At 35.4% G+C, this 17,851-nt stretch overlaps 1 protein-coding gene across 2 annotated transcripts in view; it reads right to left on the minus strand.

Moving 5' to 3' along the window:
* Positions 1–743: 743 nt before the first annotated feature.
* PTBP3 (polypyrimidine tract binding protein 3) overlaps positions 744–17,851 on the minus strand; it is a 65,134-nt gene continuing 48,026 nt past the window's right edge. For both annotated transcript variants that reach the window (XM_080573345.1, XM_080573346.1), the window contains exons 7-14: positions 17,517–17,691; positions 13,964–14,041; positions 13,128–13,267; positions 10,106–10,139; positions 9,385–9,477; positions 8,584–8,800; positions 7,478–7,555; positions 744–6,791 (exon numbers count right to left, since the gene is read on the minus strand). In XM_080573345.1, coding sequence (XP_080429471.1) covers positions 6,659–6,791; positions 7,478–7,555; positions 8,584–8,800; positions 9,385–9,477; positions 10,106–10,139; positions 13,128–13,267; positions 13,964–14,041; positions 17,517–17,691 — 948 coding nt within the window. In that variant the 3' untranslated portion in view covers positions 744–6,658. The remainder of the gene's footprint in view (positions 6,792–7,477; positions 7,556–8,583; positions 8,801–9,384; positions 9,478–10,105; positions 10,140–13,127; positions 13,268–13,963; positions 14,042–17,516; positions 17,692–17,851) is intronic.

Below are 17,851 nucleotides of genomic sequence, written 5' to 3' on the forward strand. Positions count from 1 at the left end.
GCAGTCACTAAGTACACATATGAGACTTCAAGGTCTGCTAGGCTTGGACTCAGTAGCTGACAATGAAATCCTTCCCAGATTGGCTGAGAATTTTAGCTCAGCAAGGGGGCACTGCACTCCCGTCATCACCCTAATACTTGTATTGTTTAGCCTCCTGCCCGTTCGCCATTATTCCTCGATTCTGGATTCATGAACAACAGGGTCTAAATTAGTGTTGTGTAACACACAGAAGGACAAACAGAAGGGCATTAAAGAGAAGCAGTCAACCAGAAAGTCGAGAAACAGGAAGCTAAAAGCTACATCTTTTTCAGCCAGCATTTAAATTTTGGAAATGTTTGTGCAGGTGCTACAAGCTTGAATCCTATGGCTATACAAGAGTACAGCTAGGCTAAAGAGAAAAAGAAAAGAAATCTGATTGATGAATCCCCAAGGCTTGAAGTCTCTCATCCCTGTCTCAGAGAATGAAGCAGTCTTCAACCGCTGAAATGGATCAGAGTGGTGGTTTTCCATCCTACTGAAAATGAAGATTTCTACCCTGTTCAGGTGTTACTGAACTTCAACTGTTGTTGAAGATGTGCTTTAGTCCTCTTAAGATACATTTGATATAAAATGCTTTTTCTTAGATGGCCATGTTTGCTAAAGAAAAAAAATTAAAAAAGGAAATAAGACATTATTAGCTGCACAAATATAAGACAAGAATAAACCCAAAGCAATAGACAAGAACACAGGAAAATTCAAGAGAGTACAGATGTAATGACATTTATTAAAAGGCATGCTACAACAACTAGAGTTAGGAAAAGAGTTAGGTGTAGATACCGAGTAATCAGCAAATACGCAAATTTAAAGGAAACCATATATTGCAGTGTAAACAATTTCAAACTAACCATGCACTACACAATTAGATTATTTTTTTTTTAATATTACATCATCTTTGCCCTTACAATATAAACCATCTCAACAAACATGGAATCCTTTTTCTCCAATGCCAGAAGCTGCTTTACAAATGAAAGCTGGTACTGTTGTTTATTAAAATATACAATTGATGTTTTTATATAAAAGCATTTTACACTTTCATTTGTCCCCCAAAACAATTTTTGCCAGGTTTAAAAAAAGGTTACAAATATTTACAGCATTTTCTTGTGTTAGATGAACATTTTTATAAACCAAGAAGGGACTTTTATGAACAGCTACGGTAAAATGAAGGAATGTCAGTAATTCCTAGTCATGCTTTCGTGTCTTGAATACAGTACTAAAAGTAGCTCGTTAACCCCTTATCATACATCATTTGGTTCACTTTATGACCTCATTTTCTACTAAGTGTTTCATCCACCAGCAGCAGTCTCAACTAAAGGCCGCTTTGCACTGGGTCTTCCCATCAGTATTTGATCAGAGAACGTGATGTGCTGATGCAAGAATCTGCTTAGTTAGCAACTCTAACTTAATGTGCTGCTGCAGTTCTAGGGTGAAATTTTGCAGAAAGTGGACAATATGCTCAAGAAAGATTGGAAAGTGCTTAAAATGGACTAAGTACATAGGTGGTTAGATTCCCGCTCATCATAAATAATGCACAGTTTTCAAGAACTGAAAAACTGTTTACAGTGGTGACGTTAATCTAAGGTAAAAGCTTAGAAAAAAAAACCCTTCAACTATGTAAGCATTTCATTTGTTGGGGACTGTTCCAGGCACAACCTGTTGTTACAATACTAAATTGGAAATATGTGGATTATGCTTGGATTCTGGCATACTGCAGTACAAAATAAAATACTGCAGTGGTAAAGGCAAAGTTATAATTAAATCTGTATTGAAAGTTGCAATTGACTGCTTGTATAGTCAGTGGACAACATTCATTCTTAACAATATAAATATACAATTTCCAGGGAAAAAAAAAAGGTATTTATTATACTTAAAACAGCAATAGATACAAAGAAAAACCCCTACATATAGGACTGCAGAAGGCACATAAACTTTGGTCCCATTTTGTGTTGGTCCCTGCCCACCTACACAATAAAGCCCTGAAATTAAGAATCTCAGGATTTTTCTGTTCTTTCATGAAATAATGCACAATTCTTAATTGTTAGGATTTGCTTTAAAAAGAACAGGCAAACAGTCTTGTGTATAGCAAAGAGGTCTTCAGAAGACAGTTAGAAGATGAAGTTAATTTAAAAAAAAAAAAAGGATAATCTGAACAGTATCCTTTCCGCACAACAGTAAAAACACTCAGTCTGGTAGGTCTGCTTTAGATAGCAGCACGCCAAGACAAAAGGTTAAAGCAGAAATTAAAAAAAAAAGCTTCTTATAAGCAGTTACCCTCTGACCTGAAAAACAGCAGTACGTGCTAGTTGTGTACAATGACAAGAATAGGTCCATATCCAAAACAGAATAAAAACCTCATCACTTCGCTAAACAAAATGAATGAATCTGAGGACAGCAAGACACTCTGGCAGTTTTTTTCAATAAGGGCAAATAGTTTTCTCAGCATACAAACACAGGTTTGCCATCCCTAAACACAAAATGCCATAGAGGCAAATCTCCTCAGATCTGTGCAATAATAGGCACAAAAAGACATCAATCTATCTCAGTAAAAGGTTGCACATAAAAGTGCAACTGACAGGACCGCCAGACAATGCAACCAAATCAAATTAAGAATAAAATTTTCAGCGATTTGTTCCAATTTTCCAAGACATTTTAAAGAACTTGAATGTAAAAGTTTTACCATTAAGCAACAAATCGCAATTGAAAAGGCACTAAGGGACATCCAGGGTTGTTAAAAAAGGCCTTACTACACTTTGAACCAAGCGTGCTTCCACCAAAAAAAATGGAGTTGGAGGTAACCCAGAGCTGATTTTTGACTTGGCATATATAAAGGCAGAGAACTTCACCGTCAGCCATTTCTGGCAGCCATGGTCAGGATTTAAACACTAGTGTTCTAGAGTACAACTTATGAGTTACATTATACACATTACAAGGTACTCCACAAATGATTTAAACAGAAATTAAGAATTTACGTTATAGAAATTATAAACTTATCTTTCACAACTTAACGCCAGAGTATAGAGAAGATGGAGCCAGGAACATTTTTGGGAATTGCACAGTAATAGCACAAAAGGCAACGTATGTAGGATGCAATAAGCTTAAAGCCTAATTACATGAGGGAAAAAAATCACAATGAGGGCAGTCAAACATTGCAACTGCGGCTCAGTATTTGTGAAATATCCATTCTTGGAAATATTGAAAACTCTGGACAATTCTCTGAACAACATCTCAGAGTTGGCCCTAATCTTAGTGAGAGGTAGGACTAAGGCCTTCAGAGGTTCCTTTCCAACGTACATCTGTAAGAATCTACATTCTGTGTAAGAATCTGTAGAATAAAACCATTCTTTCCCAAGTCCTGCTCTTTTCACCGATATCAAGCTCATATATGCTTTTGAGAACCATGAACTGAGATGCAACTGTGCTTTTGCAGCCAGGCACTGATGAGTCAAGCACAAAATATGAGAATTACTCCTTTTCTCCTGATCCTTCACTAACGGCGCATTATAGTACTGGTTTTGCTTGTAATTATTCAAGGCAGAATATTGAATGACATAAGCTAGCCTTAACTAGTACCATCATTCTGTTAAGCAAACAGGAAGATGTACTGCTATTTTTGAAGCCTGCCTGCACTTTTTGTACAATCACATCTCTGTAAGAGGCACCATCTCTAAGATATACACCAATCTAGATGTAAGTTGAGGAGAATAACTCAACTAAAGAAATATAGCAACAACAAAAGAAAATTATAAAAAGATAGAGGATAAATGTATCACAAAAGCAAAAACAAACAAACAAAATAAACCATAGCATCATAAATATCTACTACCCAGATTTTTCTTAAATTAAAAATCTGTAAATATCTGGCAACTTAAACTGGAGGCCTCTGCATTTCAAACTGCAAGCAGTCCAGAGCTGACATTAGCTATATTCTAACATTAAGATAAAAACAAAAATAAATTCATTTCTCTTTCTGAGAGAATGTTGTAGGCCCTTTACATTTATTTAAGGCCCTTTCATTTATCCCCTTATGTTTATTTAAGCATTCTCACCTTCCGTTATTATAGTCAACAAATTAAAAAGGCACATAATTTGTCTGTTTGTATATACATATAACATTTTACACAGACAATATACATATACTGCTTCTGATATTATATATGTAAATATTAACTCTCAAATTTAAGGTTCCTTTTCCCTGCTTCAGAGTTACATTCAGGTCTAATGTGATTTCTGTCGTCTGTGGCTCTAGTTCTTCAAAAAAAAAGTGACAACTCGTATTTTATGAATAATGTCTTAATAATACTATCAAACCACTTTATGTGCAGTAACAAGAAACATTCTCAGTCCAGCAACTGTCTGTAGCTGTTACCAACGTGACTGCTAAGAAGGTTAAACGCAGACATGAATTACGAATTAATTATCTTGTTGAAAATGGTTCTATCTGCAAATGAACAAGGCTGCCTACAACTGTACTTTGCTAAAAATGTAACGATGATACTTTCTAGGCTACTCTGGCACCACAGAATTAATTTTCATGGAAAAAAAAAGTTTGAAAATTCACCAAACTGAATCAGGCATTTCAAAGAGGGTAAAATGGAAAGACTACCTCAAATCCCAAAGACAACGTAGCTATACCTAAACCCCAGTAACTTTCCATTAAATATTACATTCTGAATAATTATTTACTTGTGTACAAGCATACAACTATGGTTACCTACATAGTCAGCATTTTACCAACTGCCAAATAGCATGTTTTTGTTGCTGTATAGAGATCTGGCACCTTCTTCACTATGGTTGGCTGCTGCATTTCTAATAAAGTTATAGACATTAATAAAGGGCAAGGCAGTATCTCACTGATTTTACAAAAGTACTTCAGAGAAACTATTTGAAGAAGTTTACTCCAAAATGCTCAGATCTCTCTAGAAATACACACTCTATTCTAGAAAATAGGAAAAATCCTTAAACTCATTAAAAAATCATGAAAAAAATGAGTAAGTTGCAAAACATTATTGCAGAAACAAACTCTACAGTAGTTTTAAGTAAGCAATGCTATGATATCACCTCTTTAAAAACTAACATTTTTTTTTGGAAATTCTAAAAAGAAAAAGCACTTATAAAATGTATTTTTTCTTAAAATACAGACAGAAATCAGTGAAGTTCATATGTACTTTCAACACAAACTAACTGCATCTCAGCTCATTCTCCAAATAGAAATGGACAATCAGTATTGAACTTTTTGATTTCTATAAAGGAAAGAATGCCCTTTAAGGTCAAAATTGGGATGAAAATGCAGGAACCTGGAAGAGAATAAGTTACATAAAGTCCAGAAACTGGAGTCAATTTGCTCTTTTGCCTTTCTGTAGAGATTTTGTTTGTTTGTTTTGGTTCTTTCTGTGTGGGATTTTTTTTTCAGTCAAATATGGGTATCAGGCAACTGCAACCAGTGAAGTTCAAAGAGGCCTACAGGATTGTACAACGAGTTAAACCTCTTTCCCACCTCTGCCCTATCTCTATACTGAAGCACCAGTATCTAGAATTCAGAGCGTTACTTATTGAAAAAAAATACAAATGAAGTAGTAAGGAAAATATTTACAAAAACAGAAAGAAGAAAGTTTGAAAAGCCCACAATACGTTTTTCAAGATACTTCAGATAAAACTCAAAGCTATTGTATCATAAGCACATAGTAAGGCACATAATAAGAAATTAAGTAAATACACAGTAACCATAGTGGTACAAAAAACTGCTGAGGTTTAATTTTTCATCCCCAAATATGACCTTACCAAAAATAACTTCTTAAAAATTCATTAAACTGTCATAGACCTGAATATTTTCTATAAGATTGTAAACATTTTTTTCTTTAAAGAAATGTAAAAAACTCTTTGAAATCAGGACTATTTTCCCCTCTTATATTCTCCAAAATACTATTACACAACACGACTTCATAGTAGAAATAACACAAACTTCCATTACATGATGAAGTCAAGCTAAAACTCTGATATCACATCTTGAAGAAACTCATCAAATATCTTTTATTCCACAGAGAAGGCACTGCCTTTTCTCTAATAATTTAACCCATAAGAACAGCACAGACTTTGTTTTTTTAAAAAAGTTAATTGTAAAGATTTGCCAAAGTATGAACACACACCTCAGTAACATAAATACTATTCAGAGGGCACTCACAGTCAATGCTTGCTTTTCTTCAAGAAATCCAAGCACTACTTCACATTCAAATTAGTGTTTAATATGTGTAGAGTAGACTCATCATTTTGTCAGATTTTTTTTGTTTGTTTGGTATATTGTAAAAGCACTCCAAAATGTTTTGTAAGGCTGATTTGGAATAAAAACTAAAAAGATATTCTCAAAAGAAAATTCTAAGTAGTAAATTTGATGATAAATATTATTTCTAAAAGACATTTCATAGAAGAATCTTTTTATGAATGAATATTAAATGTTGATCACATACTGGCAGCTACAATCAGAAAAGATCATCCCCTAATTCTTTGCTGTGTGTATGAATAAGCTTTTTCTTTTAAGAGGCAGAGTTGGTCACAGCTGCTTCAGTCTCTGTTTGAAGATCTTAACCAAAACTGCGATGCTGTCTTAAAAGGAATGTTCACAGAAAAGTCAGATTGTAGATTTTGAGAAGGAAACTCGGAGGTGATGGTTTTCTCCAAAGTCATGATTGTGAAGCTCAATAAGAGCATGAACTGCTTCCTCCACAGAGCCCAGCTGGATAAGAGCCATTTTGCAATCTTTCCTGAAGTACAACAAAAAACATTATTAATGCTAATCAAATTTTCATCACACTAGCCAATACAAAAAAATAGTGCATGTATTTTGTCAGCCATGCCATATAAATCCCTTCCACACTGAACAGTTGTGCAGTGCGAGACTCAGATATAGTTATGTATCTGATAAAAAAGAGAGATACCAAGTCTACATAAATTTTGTAGATCAATGGTCTACAGCCATGCCATTCTTCCATAATAATGCATTTCAAAAAGATGAGTCAAGATATGGCTCAAAGACCCGCTAGAAAACATTTGTATTGTCTATATGTATGGGATTATTCATGATTATGCTAAAATAATGTTGTCAAGCAACATTAATGAATGCTAGAACAGATTCATTGTCATCTTTCACTTAACATTTTACATATACCTCTTGTACTTCTTTTTGAAGAAACTACTATTTCATTCACTTTCCTAAAACTTATCTTACTTCAAACACACGTGGAATTTGTCAAAAGGCCAAATATCTTTCATTTAATTATGCTAATATAGTATCCCATTTGAAATTTTAAGATTAGAATTACCATAAACATGTCACAGCTGTACAGCTGTTACCTATAGATAGTGTCATACACAAGTGGAATTTCCCCAAAAAGCCATTATCCATCTTCCAGGATGAAAGATTGCACAATGTTTTTACATGAGAACTTACTGGAAGAATCTGAAGGCTTTCACAGTAGATCCAGTACCTGCAAAAAGGTTCTTCAGATCATCAACAGTTACAGAAGGCCTGTTAAAAAACAAAACAAAACCACCCCTACTTGTAAAAGAGCACAGAGATCAGTAATATCATCAAATTCCCAGTTCTGGCTTCTAAGCTAAATTTGAGCATCAAATACCATTTCCACCAACTTAAGCCTAGTCAACGCTTCAGCCCCCAAATCCTGGCTTTGACACTAAGATTTAGCACTGTAGTGTGCTACAAAAATAGTTCAGACACAGCCTACTGCTTTTCATCCACCTTCAGTTCTGTCTCTGTTAAAATCAGATTGCATAAAAATTAACTGGTAGCTCCAGAAGTATCTTTTGTCTTGTAATTACTGTTAGTATGCTGCATGTATTTTCAATTTTGAAAGTTTTCTATTTTACTCAAAAAGCCATTTAAGAAGTGTCCTAAATATATTTTTTTCTTGTTTGAACAAAATTCCAGTTTTCTCTTTTTTTCCCCTTGAACAGCTGCAGAACAAAAGAAGCCTGTGCAAACTTATGTTTGGTTGTCAGTTTACACATTGTTGACAACATTCTAGCATGGAAAAAGGTTGTTTCCAGTCTTAAAGAACACACTTTTTAATAACTGCTTTTTAAACACAACTTCCCCTTACATGATTATTCTAAAGTCTCTAGAAACCATTATTTAAAGTGTTAGAAACATTAAAAACCGTATCTACATTATATAATGATGCTAATGATGAATTTGATGCAATGTAACTCTCAAAAAGCATGTCTTTAATTTTCCATAAAAATTTGTAACACTGAACTTAAGATATGAAAAAATAAATATATTTTCTCAAGAAAACGTAAACTCTATTAAAACTTATCAAGAAGAGCAATAACTTTCAATCCATTATCCTCTTCACTAGCAATAAAAAATGACAGTTAAAGAATTTGCTTGTTGTTAGTTACAGAGCAAAATGACCCAATTCTCAGGAAACTGTAGAAGGACAAGGAAATTTACAGCTTACGTCAGACTTTGTAGCTTTTAGAACATAACCTAAAAAACATCATCTTTCCAAGAAGATCATACATGTAGATACTCACGGGATATTGGAGAGATGCAGGGTGGCAGACGGAGGAAAGATATTCTGGAAGTTCTTAGAGCCAGGCTTCTTAAAGCGATGTAAAGGGCTATTGCTATAGTCCTTTGTCAGACCATGGTCCTCTTGTCCTTCACGAGGCAGCTGAACAGTCTGATGTTTTGAAAAAGTAGCGTGGAGGATCTTCCCATAAAGCCTCTGTCCATTCAAGTTGCTGATAGCTAATCAGTGGAAACATCATTTGAACAGGAAAACAGATGATTGGAGTGGAAGAAAAAACGATTTTTTTGCATACTGCTGTTGTCTCCTGTTTAGTGTCAGATTTCACATTCTCATTTTTAAATAGCAAATTCCATTTTTACGAGGTGGGTTATGTTTCCCTTCATAACATTACATTTAAAACATGTATAAGGATGTATATACCCTCCAGTCTAAATGCAACAGAAACACAAAGCAGCTTTTCAATAAAGAGCACTTGATTATTTTTAAACAGGTACATATAAGATGACCTACATGAAAACTGTATGAGTTATTAACAAGGTAAACTAGAGGAAAAATCTATGATGCTTTAATTCTAACATTTACTAGATTGAGATTTGCAGGTGTTTGGGTTTTTTTAATCATTATAGGAAAATAATTTGCATACATGAAAGTAAGCAGATCGATATTAATATATGAAAGCCGAAGTTTGTAAGCATCACCACGATCGATTAAATTTGTTATATTAGCCACTGACAGATGGCAAATTCCTAATCTTTATCACATTCCTGGTAGCTAGAAGCATAACTGCCTTAAAAAGGAGTACCTAGTTGAGCCTGGATTGCATCTGCCATCTGAACCAAAGCATTTTCTTTTTTCTTAAACATGATCTTCACACGATGCACATCACCATACACACCTGTGGAAACCCAGAAAGAAAAGTTGTCCAGACAATTACTACAAAAAGCTCAAGGGCAAGTCTCTCTCTTTTGATTAACCTTAGGGTAAACAAAGAACAGGCACCTCACTAAACAGCTTGGTTAGAATATTAGTATGAAAGAGAGCTTTCAAGCTTGTGTATTATTTTCTGAGGCTCACAAATAGGGGAAAAAAAACAGTATATCTGTCATAAAACTGCATGTCTGTGTTCAACTGTTAAACAGTGCAACGGTGTTAAAGTTCTCTCAACAGAGGCATATTAAAATATCACCATGAGAACATTCTTCCCTGCAAGTAACATATGTGCCAATTCTGTATTGCGTTTCCCCCGATACAATCTTTGTTTTCTCATCTTACTTTGCTTTGCCTTTCTTTGCAGTAAACAAATCAGAGCACACACTGAAGTTCTTCTGAAACCATAACCATTCTGCCTTTTTGGTACCTGTGTACTACTAAAACTACTGCCTCAAATTACTGTCATTTTAAAACCAGCCCATTCTATTGTGCATTTTCTGGACAAAATGGAACTTTAATTAACCATTGCTTGTCAGTTAAGGAAAAAGAATTCTAGTCCTGTAGTTTCTCAAGGTATATTTGACGTATCTTACCAAATAGGATGAAAAGTCCGTGTGGTGTGATGGCCTGTTTAAATGATAAAATCAGTATATTATTTTTAAAGCCATGCAAATAAAGAAACCTACTCCTTAAGTGCGTGGTAAACAAAAAGAATGGGAGAGATACTGCACACTAATACATAAAACCGTTTTTCCAGAAGCCATTCCCTTCAATAACTACAGCGTATAGCATTCTTGTTAATATATATCTGCTATGCATATATGAAATATTTAAACAAGCTAACACTTCAGCTCATGCATTTTCATCACTCAAGACTCAGTCTGTCATGCTGAAGAAGTTATTAATATATTAAGTGACTTAATTACTTGAACTTATTCTTTCCAAGCAGTTCATTCACTGAAAAATCAAAGCCATTTGCTACACTAGAAATAGAAAAGAGCATTCAATAACTCATTTGTCTTTTCTAAACAGGAGATACCAACTACAAAACTAAAACTGGTTGCTTCTAAATGTATTTGCATTGTCTTCAGTTTTGTCCTCATCTCTGCACATGACCACAATATGTGAATGACACGTGTACTATTTAATTGCTTATATATGAAACATAAGGAAAATGCTGTTTGAATTTTGTTTGACTAGAAGTTGTGAGAACAAAGCCTGACTCTAAAAGAAGTAATTTTTCTTCAGAGGTTTTTAATTAAACCATAGTGTACCAAGTTCCCCAAGTACCAAAGAAGTTAACTTATACCTTAATGAAGCCAGATTTTATTCAACTGAGATGAAGGTTTTTCTAGTAATGAGTACTAAAAATACCTGCTTATCAGAAGGCACTACTCGCATTCAACTCACAATGTCTGAAATGTTTATCAAAACCTACCTGAATTATTTAAAACAGAACATGCTGCAGCCTAAATATCACCCTATAAAGGAACAATTACTATCAGTGTAAAATTTAAATGTTTTTCATGTTTATTCTTTTGGCTCAAATACTTTAATTCAATGCAGAATTTATTTAAAGTTATTTCTTAACTAATTGAGACTGCAATATTTCTACTAAAATATGTGTTGTTTTTTTTTGAAGATGAGCAAAATAGCTAATTGAAAAATCATGAGGAATAGTTCAAACACACAGTGAAACCCTGCATAAGGGTAGAAATGAAAAGTGAAATAAGGTGAACCAGATTTTCTATACATAGAAAAAGAAGGAATAGGGCTCAAACAACCACTACCAAAGAACAAGTGTAACACACTTTCCTATAAATGTATTTACAATGACCTATATTTCCAACAGCTGATGTTGTTGTATATTCTTATTTTTACCTTTTAAGAAGTTTAGCAATATTTAATGAATTTACGTTGTATCATGCATTGCAGCATGAAGTTCTACGTGACTTTTTAGATATGATTAGTATTAGGTAAAGTGGCAATGTCCTAAAACCAGCTTTGATCTATGCTTTGCATATCCTTATTCTTAAAAAGCGCATTCCTTTTAGATTCAGAAAATCATCTTGAATGTAGGAAGTTAGCTGTAGAAAGCCTGTCCACAGCAATCATCAGAAATTAAGTGGTAAGATACACTAACAAAGCAAAGTGTAATTGGTTTGTCTTACAGTCCTAATCTACAGCTGTTTCTTTTTATGCGTAGTGTAGAATTCAACTATTAGGGAAAAAAAGTAGGAAACACAGCAATTACTTAAATATTAAAGGAATTGGTCAACAAATTTTTAAACCTTAGTAATAATGAAGTTAACTTCCACTTTGACTATAACTCAGTTTTATCAGTTTTATGGTTAAGTGAATTTAATGAGTGAGTAAAACAAACAATTTTACATTGCTGGTGAACTGCTTATCAGCAGTCAAGCAGAAATGTGTATTAAGACATGGCCTTTGTAAAGCTTATTTATTTATTTAAGAGATGTATATTGCTTTTAATTAAGTATATCAATGTGTAATGTTTGAATAACAGGGGCAAGCTTATGAAACAATCCACTATACAAATAACTATCCAAGTTGTCCCTGGCAATTTTACAGCCAACATATCAAAAAAAAAAAAAAAGAAGTGTGGTACTATGGAAAGTGAACACGTGTACCTATTAACTTTAAAAAAGGTTTTACAGAGATATCAATTCCAGAGGGCACCTGTGTTCTTCCTCTTCAATCTGGGAAAGGTTGCAAAACTAGAATAATAGAATATTCCGAGTTGGAAGAGACCCACAAGGATCACAGAGTCCAATCCCTGGCTCTACACAGGACCACCCAAAAACCAGACCATCCATCTGAGAGCACTGTTCAAACACCTCTTGATCTCTGGCAGGGCTGGTGCCATGACCACTGCCCTGGGGAGCCTGTCCCAGTGCCCCACCACTGTCTCAGTGCAGAACCTTTCCCTGACACCCAGCCTGACCCTCCCCTGCCCCAGCTCCATGCCGTTCCCTCGGGTCCTGTCGCTGTCCCCAGAGAGCAGAGCTCAGCGCCTGCCCCTCCGCTCCCCTTGTGAGGGAGCTGCAGGCCGCCATGAGGCCTCCCCTCAGCCTGCTCTGCTCTGGGCTGAAAAACTAGGAAGATCCTATCAATGTTTTGAAATGTATTTGATTTGTCACGCTTTTATCTCCCTTTCCTCTCCCTCCTGTTTCTCTGACTCCCCGTGTTTTGTATCAAATGAAAAATTCTTTGGCTTCTCTAATGATAAAGTGGTACCCAAAGAACTCTAACTAACAGAGATACCAGTGAGTGTAGTCATCATATGCATTGTCTACCTCTTCAAACATTTCTCACATCTGACCATAGACCCTTTGCTAATTAGTAAGCTTACATTATGCTGCTAGACTATGTTTCCTGAAGTAAATTGTACTGAGAATCTTTTCAGTGCTGACCAGGGTTTTTAAGCCTCATCAATACTGCAAATTATCTCAAACAATAAGAGCTGCCCTGTTTTTGATACTATGAACACAATAGTATTCCTCACTTATGGCTTCAGCTAATGTTCATTTCCAAAAAGGATTCTGCCAGTTGGTGTAAGTAGATACTTGCATCACTTCTATTGATCAAACTTACCTCAGGGTTGAGGTTGCTGACCAGTAAAACAGAATTTCCTGGAACACCAGTAACACTTGGAATAGTTATCCGTCCAGATGCTGCAGATGTGTTGACTGCAAGAGAACCAAGTGCTCCAGGAAGAGCTGGAACTGAAAGACCTGGAAAGGTATTAACAGCACTGCTTGAGACATTTTTGAAGACAAACGCAGGTTAAGCAAAAACATCAATATTCAATTAAAAAAATGCTTTTAAGTTATTTAGTTATTCCTAGTATCTGACCAATAAAGCAGGACGCACCTGCCCTCTAGAGATGAAAAAATATTGAGCAGCCCAGAAAAGAAGAAAAATCAGTTAGCACCAAAGTTTATTCTGTGTGAGAAACAAAGAGATCACTGAGTCTAGAACACTATTTATTTCTCATCTGGCTATAAAGCCTGAGAAGGAAAGAGTTCCTACTTTACCTTTGAACGTAACATAAGCTTTGTAATTCTTAGAAAAACAGACGCTTAGAATTTCTTCTCTTGCAGGTTATCTTTTTCATGGCATTAAATTTCTTTACTTATTAAATTAAAAACGATATCAACATATGTTTTTTATTATGGCAAGAAATTTTACTGAGTACTATGATATACAAAGATAATCAGAATGACTCAGATGAACATTGGGTTCTGACTGCTAGACTTAAAAACAAATTGCTCTGAAACCAGGTGTACTCTGATAGCAGCACTGCTTTTTGTTTTTTTATATATATATATATATGTTATATGTGTGTATATATATATATGTTTATGTGTGTGTGTATATATATATACACACGCACACATTTATTTATAAATATATTTAATAAAACTTACCAGCACCATGAGGAAAGCCCACGGCTGGGGCAAATCCAGAAGCCCCTGCATATGGTGGGAACATGATACCATGGGTGCCTAGAGATAACAGACACATCTAATTATAACAGACTTGAACATTCCTCTCAGGAATAAGGCTCAGCTGCCAGCACTGCTATTCTGAATGTGTTTTGTGATTACATCTTTTGTAAAAGGTTTGGGCTAAAAAACTCTAATGAAATGGCAGTTTCTATGTTTTACAAAGACAATTTTCAATTACTTTTGAAGGCAAATATTCAGTGTCTTTCAGTGTCCCTCTCTAAAATGAAGTCAGGGCAAGATGAAATTTAGACAAGTTTAATTATGAAAGCACAGCATAGATTGGCATTCATTAAAGCTGAAGTACCTGTGGTGCAGTGTTAGCTAAAGCAAGTTTTTTATTCATAAAATGGAAATGTATTCTAGAATTTTTCTGGAAGTAAGTACACCCAAAGGTGTTTGCAGGGATGAGATACCCTTATTTCCTAGATATTTCTAAAAAAACTAAGGGCTAAATAATACAAAAAACTAGAACAAGTCCAAGCTTCTGAAGTTTACTAGCTATTGGGATGAACATAAGATACTTATTTTTCTTTTTAAGCAGATGTACTTTTAAAGCTTGCATTAATTCATAAATAACAGCAGTTGTAATCACAAATATTAAATGGATTTGGAATAACAGGGTACAGAGAGTCCTAGCAAAAAAGATTGCTCAGTGGCTTTCATGTTGTTATATGGAGTTAAGCGCTACCTTGGGCAACGAATAAGCTTGCGTTAGATACAAGCTTCAGTGTGGATTCTTTCATATGTTAGCACACTAGCCTGTTTTTTTAAACAGTGCATATATAATCAGCAAATACAACCTGCAAACCTGGCAAAGTGTTTGTTTTACTACTCAAACCTCCATCACTAACTAAAATAGCTTCATTCACTAACAGATGGTTATTGACAGGAATAATACAACACCATAAGAAGTATCAGTTATGAATTACAAAACCAACAAATGAAACAGACACCACAGATCATGTACTCATGAATATCGCATCACGTTACACCTCCTCTTATCTGTAGTGACAAAGTGCCTTTAATACAAACAATGGAATACATTTATCACACCAAAGCAAGTCATTGTGTTCTTGTAATACACACACCGGTGCATTATACTGACAGGTTCTGGCCATATAGATATTAATCACTTATTCACAATCCAGGAATGATAATGGAAACGTTAATGAAGAAATAGATAAAGAGCTTTCATTCTGCCAAATGAGACCTGCATGTTGCGCACTGATACCAAAATTAGGCATGTAAAAATAGTCAAACAGACCTAATGCAGAAAGATCTGGAATTCTTTGTTGCATTTTTTATTTATAAAATCATTTTCTTTACAGCTAGCAGGTTTCAAAGCATGCTCATTCATATATATCTGCCCATGCTCTGTGGGCGAGGGAAAGTTTTAAATTCAAAACATTCATAAAATCCTCTTGTTTACAGTTATATATTATAGAGCAGTATCTCAAAAAAAAAATAAAAAATCAAGACCAGTTCATTTTTGCTATTAAAACAACTTCAAGTCTACAGGAGAAATTGGATGCACTATTCCAATAGAGATACCTCCTTTATCTTTTAGTTCTTCATCGAAACTGCCTGCACAAGTAATAACATAGGAAGCATAAGTACTGACATGACTCCCTATATTTTTTCCTAATGTCATGCAGCTAAGTATTATTTGAACATGCCTATGGCAGCATATCCACCTTGTACCAACTGACAAACATTAGAAGCACACTCCATCCAATCCACTTCCATTTTTGAAAAGACAAATATCTATGCAGCTTCTTCACTATGACTACACTATAAAAACATCTTGAGGCAGGTGTCATAATCTTCCTTACATCAGTACACCTCTGCTGTTTTTACCATTACTATAAACATTCAACCTAAAAATGGGCCTGCAGAGTGCCCTTGACACAAAGCAGCCCAATGGTATCCTGGCTTGCATTGGATCAAGTATTGCCAGCAGGTGGAGGGAGGTGATTCTTCCCTGTCCTCAGCACTGGTGAAACCACATCTGGAACACTGTGTCCAGTACTGGCCCCACAGCACGAGGGAGACATGGACACGCTGGAGAGTCACAAAGAGCCATAAAGGTGATGAAGGAATGGAAGCATCTCTCCTACAAGAAAAAGCTAAGAGTACTGGGACTCTTTCAGCCTGGAGAAGAGAAAGCTCTCTTCTCTTATGCATGTATACCTACATACGGGTATATGTAGATACCTGTAGGTGAGATGCAAAGAGAATGAAGCCAGGCTATTTTCAGTGGTGCCCAGTGCCAGGACAAGAGGCAATGGGCACAAACTGAAACGTAAGAGGTTCCCTCCGAGCATTAAGAAACATTTTTACTGTGAGAGTGACCAAACACTAGCAAAAGTTGCCCAGAGTTTGTGGAGCCTCTCTCCTCAGAAATCTTCAAAAGCCACCTTGACATGGTCCTGGGCAACCTATTCTAGGTGTCCCTGCTTTAGCAGGGCGTTGGACAAGATGAGCTCCAGAGATCCCCTCCAATCTCTGCTATTCTGTGATTCTGCAAAAATGAGATTGCTAGCAAAAACAGGTTTGGAAGAGTGAGGGGCAAGGAAACTGAGAAGTGTTCATCTGTTATTCCCCCCAAACCATGTTTACTATGTTATCTCTACCCTACAAGCAAGTTTGTCCTTAATCTCTTCTAATTTTACTTCACCTTTTCATTTACATTTCAGATCGTGTAAATAGAATTCATTAAAACACAGCAGATTTGTAACAGCCATGCAGCATGTTTCCATGATGCTTTATGGCAAAACCTCAAAAAAATTATAAAGATAGGCATGGATTTCATAAAGACCCAAAGCCTGCCTTTAAGGAGACAAGCAAAAACAATCAAGAAAGTAGTGAGTGCAACTCACTTTATTACTCTAATCAGAGCTACCATAACCAGCTATTCAAAAAACAAACCAAAACCAGTATCTGCCTTAGCTATCATAAAAAGAGAAAGGAAAAAAGAATTATTCTGCTGCCCTTTCTATTGTTCTAACCAATATTAGACATCTATTCAACAGCTGAGACAGTTTGTAGCTGTGTATTATTGTTAAAAGTTGTCATTAAAGAGAAAGAAAAATAGCTAAGACTTCTAAATTGCCTTGTGAGCACTTCTTCCAGCTAATCAGATTAATCTGTTTGATGATTTGCATTTATTACTAAAGTTGATTAGATGAGCATCTATGTGCTCCTTATGCCAAGAAGGCCTCTCCAGTGTCACTACAAGCAGACACCTCTTTCTCGATGCCACAGAAGTGACTTCTAAAAATGAAGAAAATTTCTGAAATTTTATCTCTTAGAAGGCAACTACAAAAGACACAAACACTACATTTATTAATGCAAGTCTTCTAAGATTTTGTTCTTTAAAGCAAGCAGCAAGAATATATCCTGAAGGGTAATGCAACAAAAAAAGCATAATGATCATTCTGTATATTTATCATTAAAAGCAAAGGTTTCTTACCAAAGGCAGTAGATATGGTGGAGTCCATGGCTGGCTGGCCATCACCAGGGGGAAGATCAAGGCGAGTGAAATCTCTGCTTTTATCATTGTTGTACTTTACCTTAAGGCTTGTTAACTTGGAGAAGTCTACACGCAGAGTGCAGCATGCATTGTAGATATTTTGGCCATCCAGAGCCTGAAGAAATAGTTAAGTTTTTAGAGACAAAATGCATATTTGCAGCCCCCCTCCTAGGTTTACTTTATTTTCTCCCCACAATTGTATCCAACAGAAAATCACCTTCTCTTTCTAAGGTGCTGCTCTCAAACATCAAGTGGACAATTACACTGACCCTATC

Source organism: Anser brachyrhynchus (genome assembly GCF_964034855.1).
Source record: "Anser brachyrhynchus genome assembly, chromosome: Z".
Taxonomy (NCBI): domain Eukaryota; kingdom Metazoa; phylum Chordata; class Aves; order Anseriformes; family Anatidae; genus Anser; species Anser brachyrhynchus.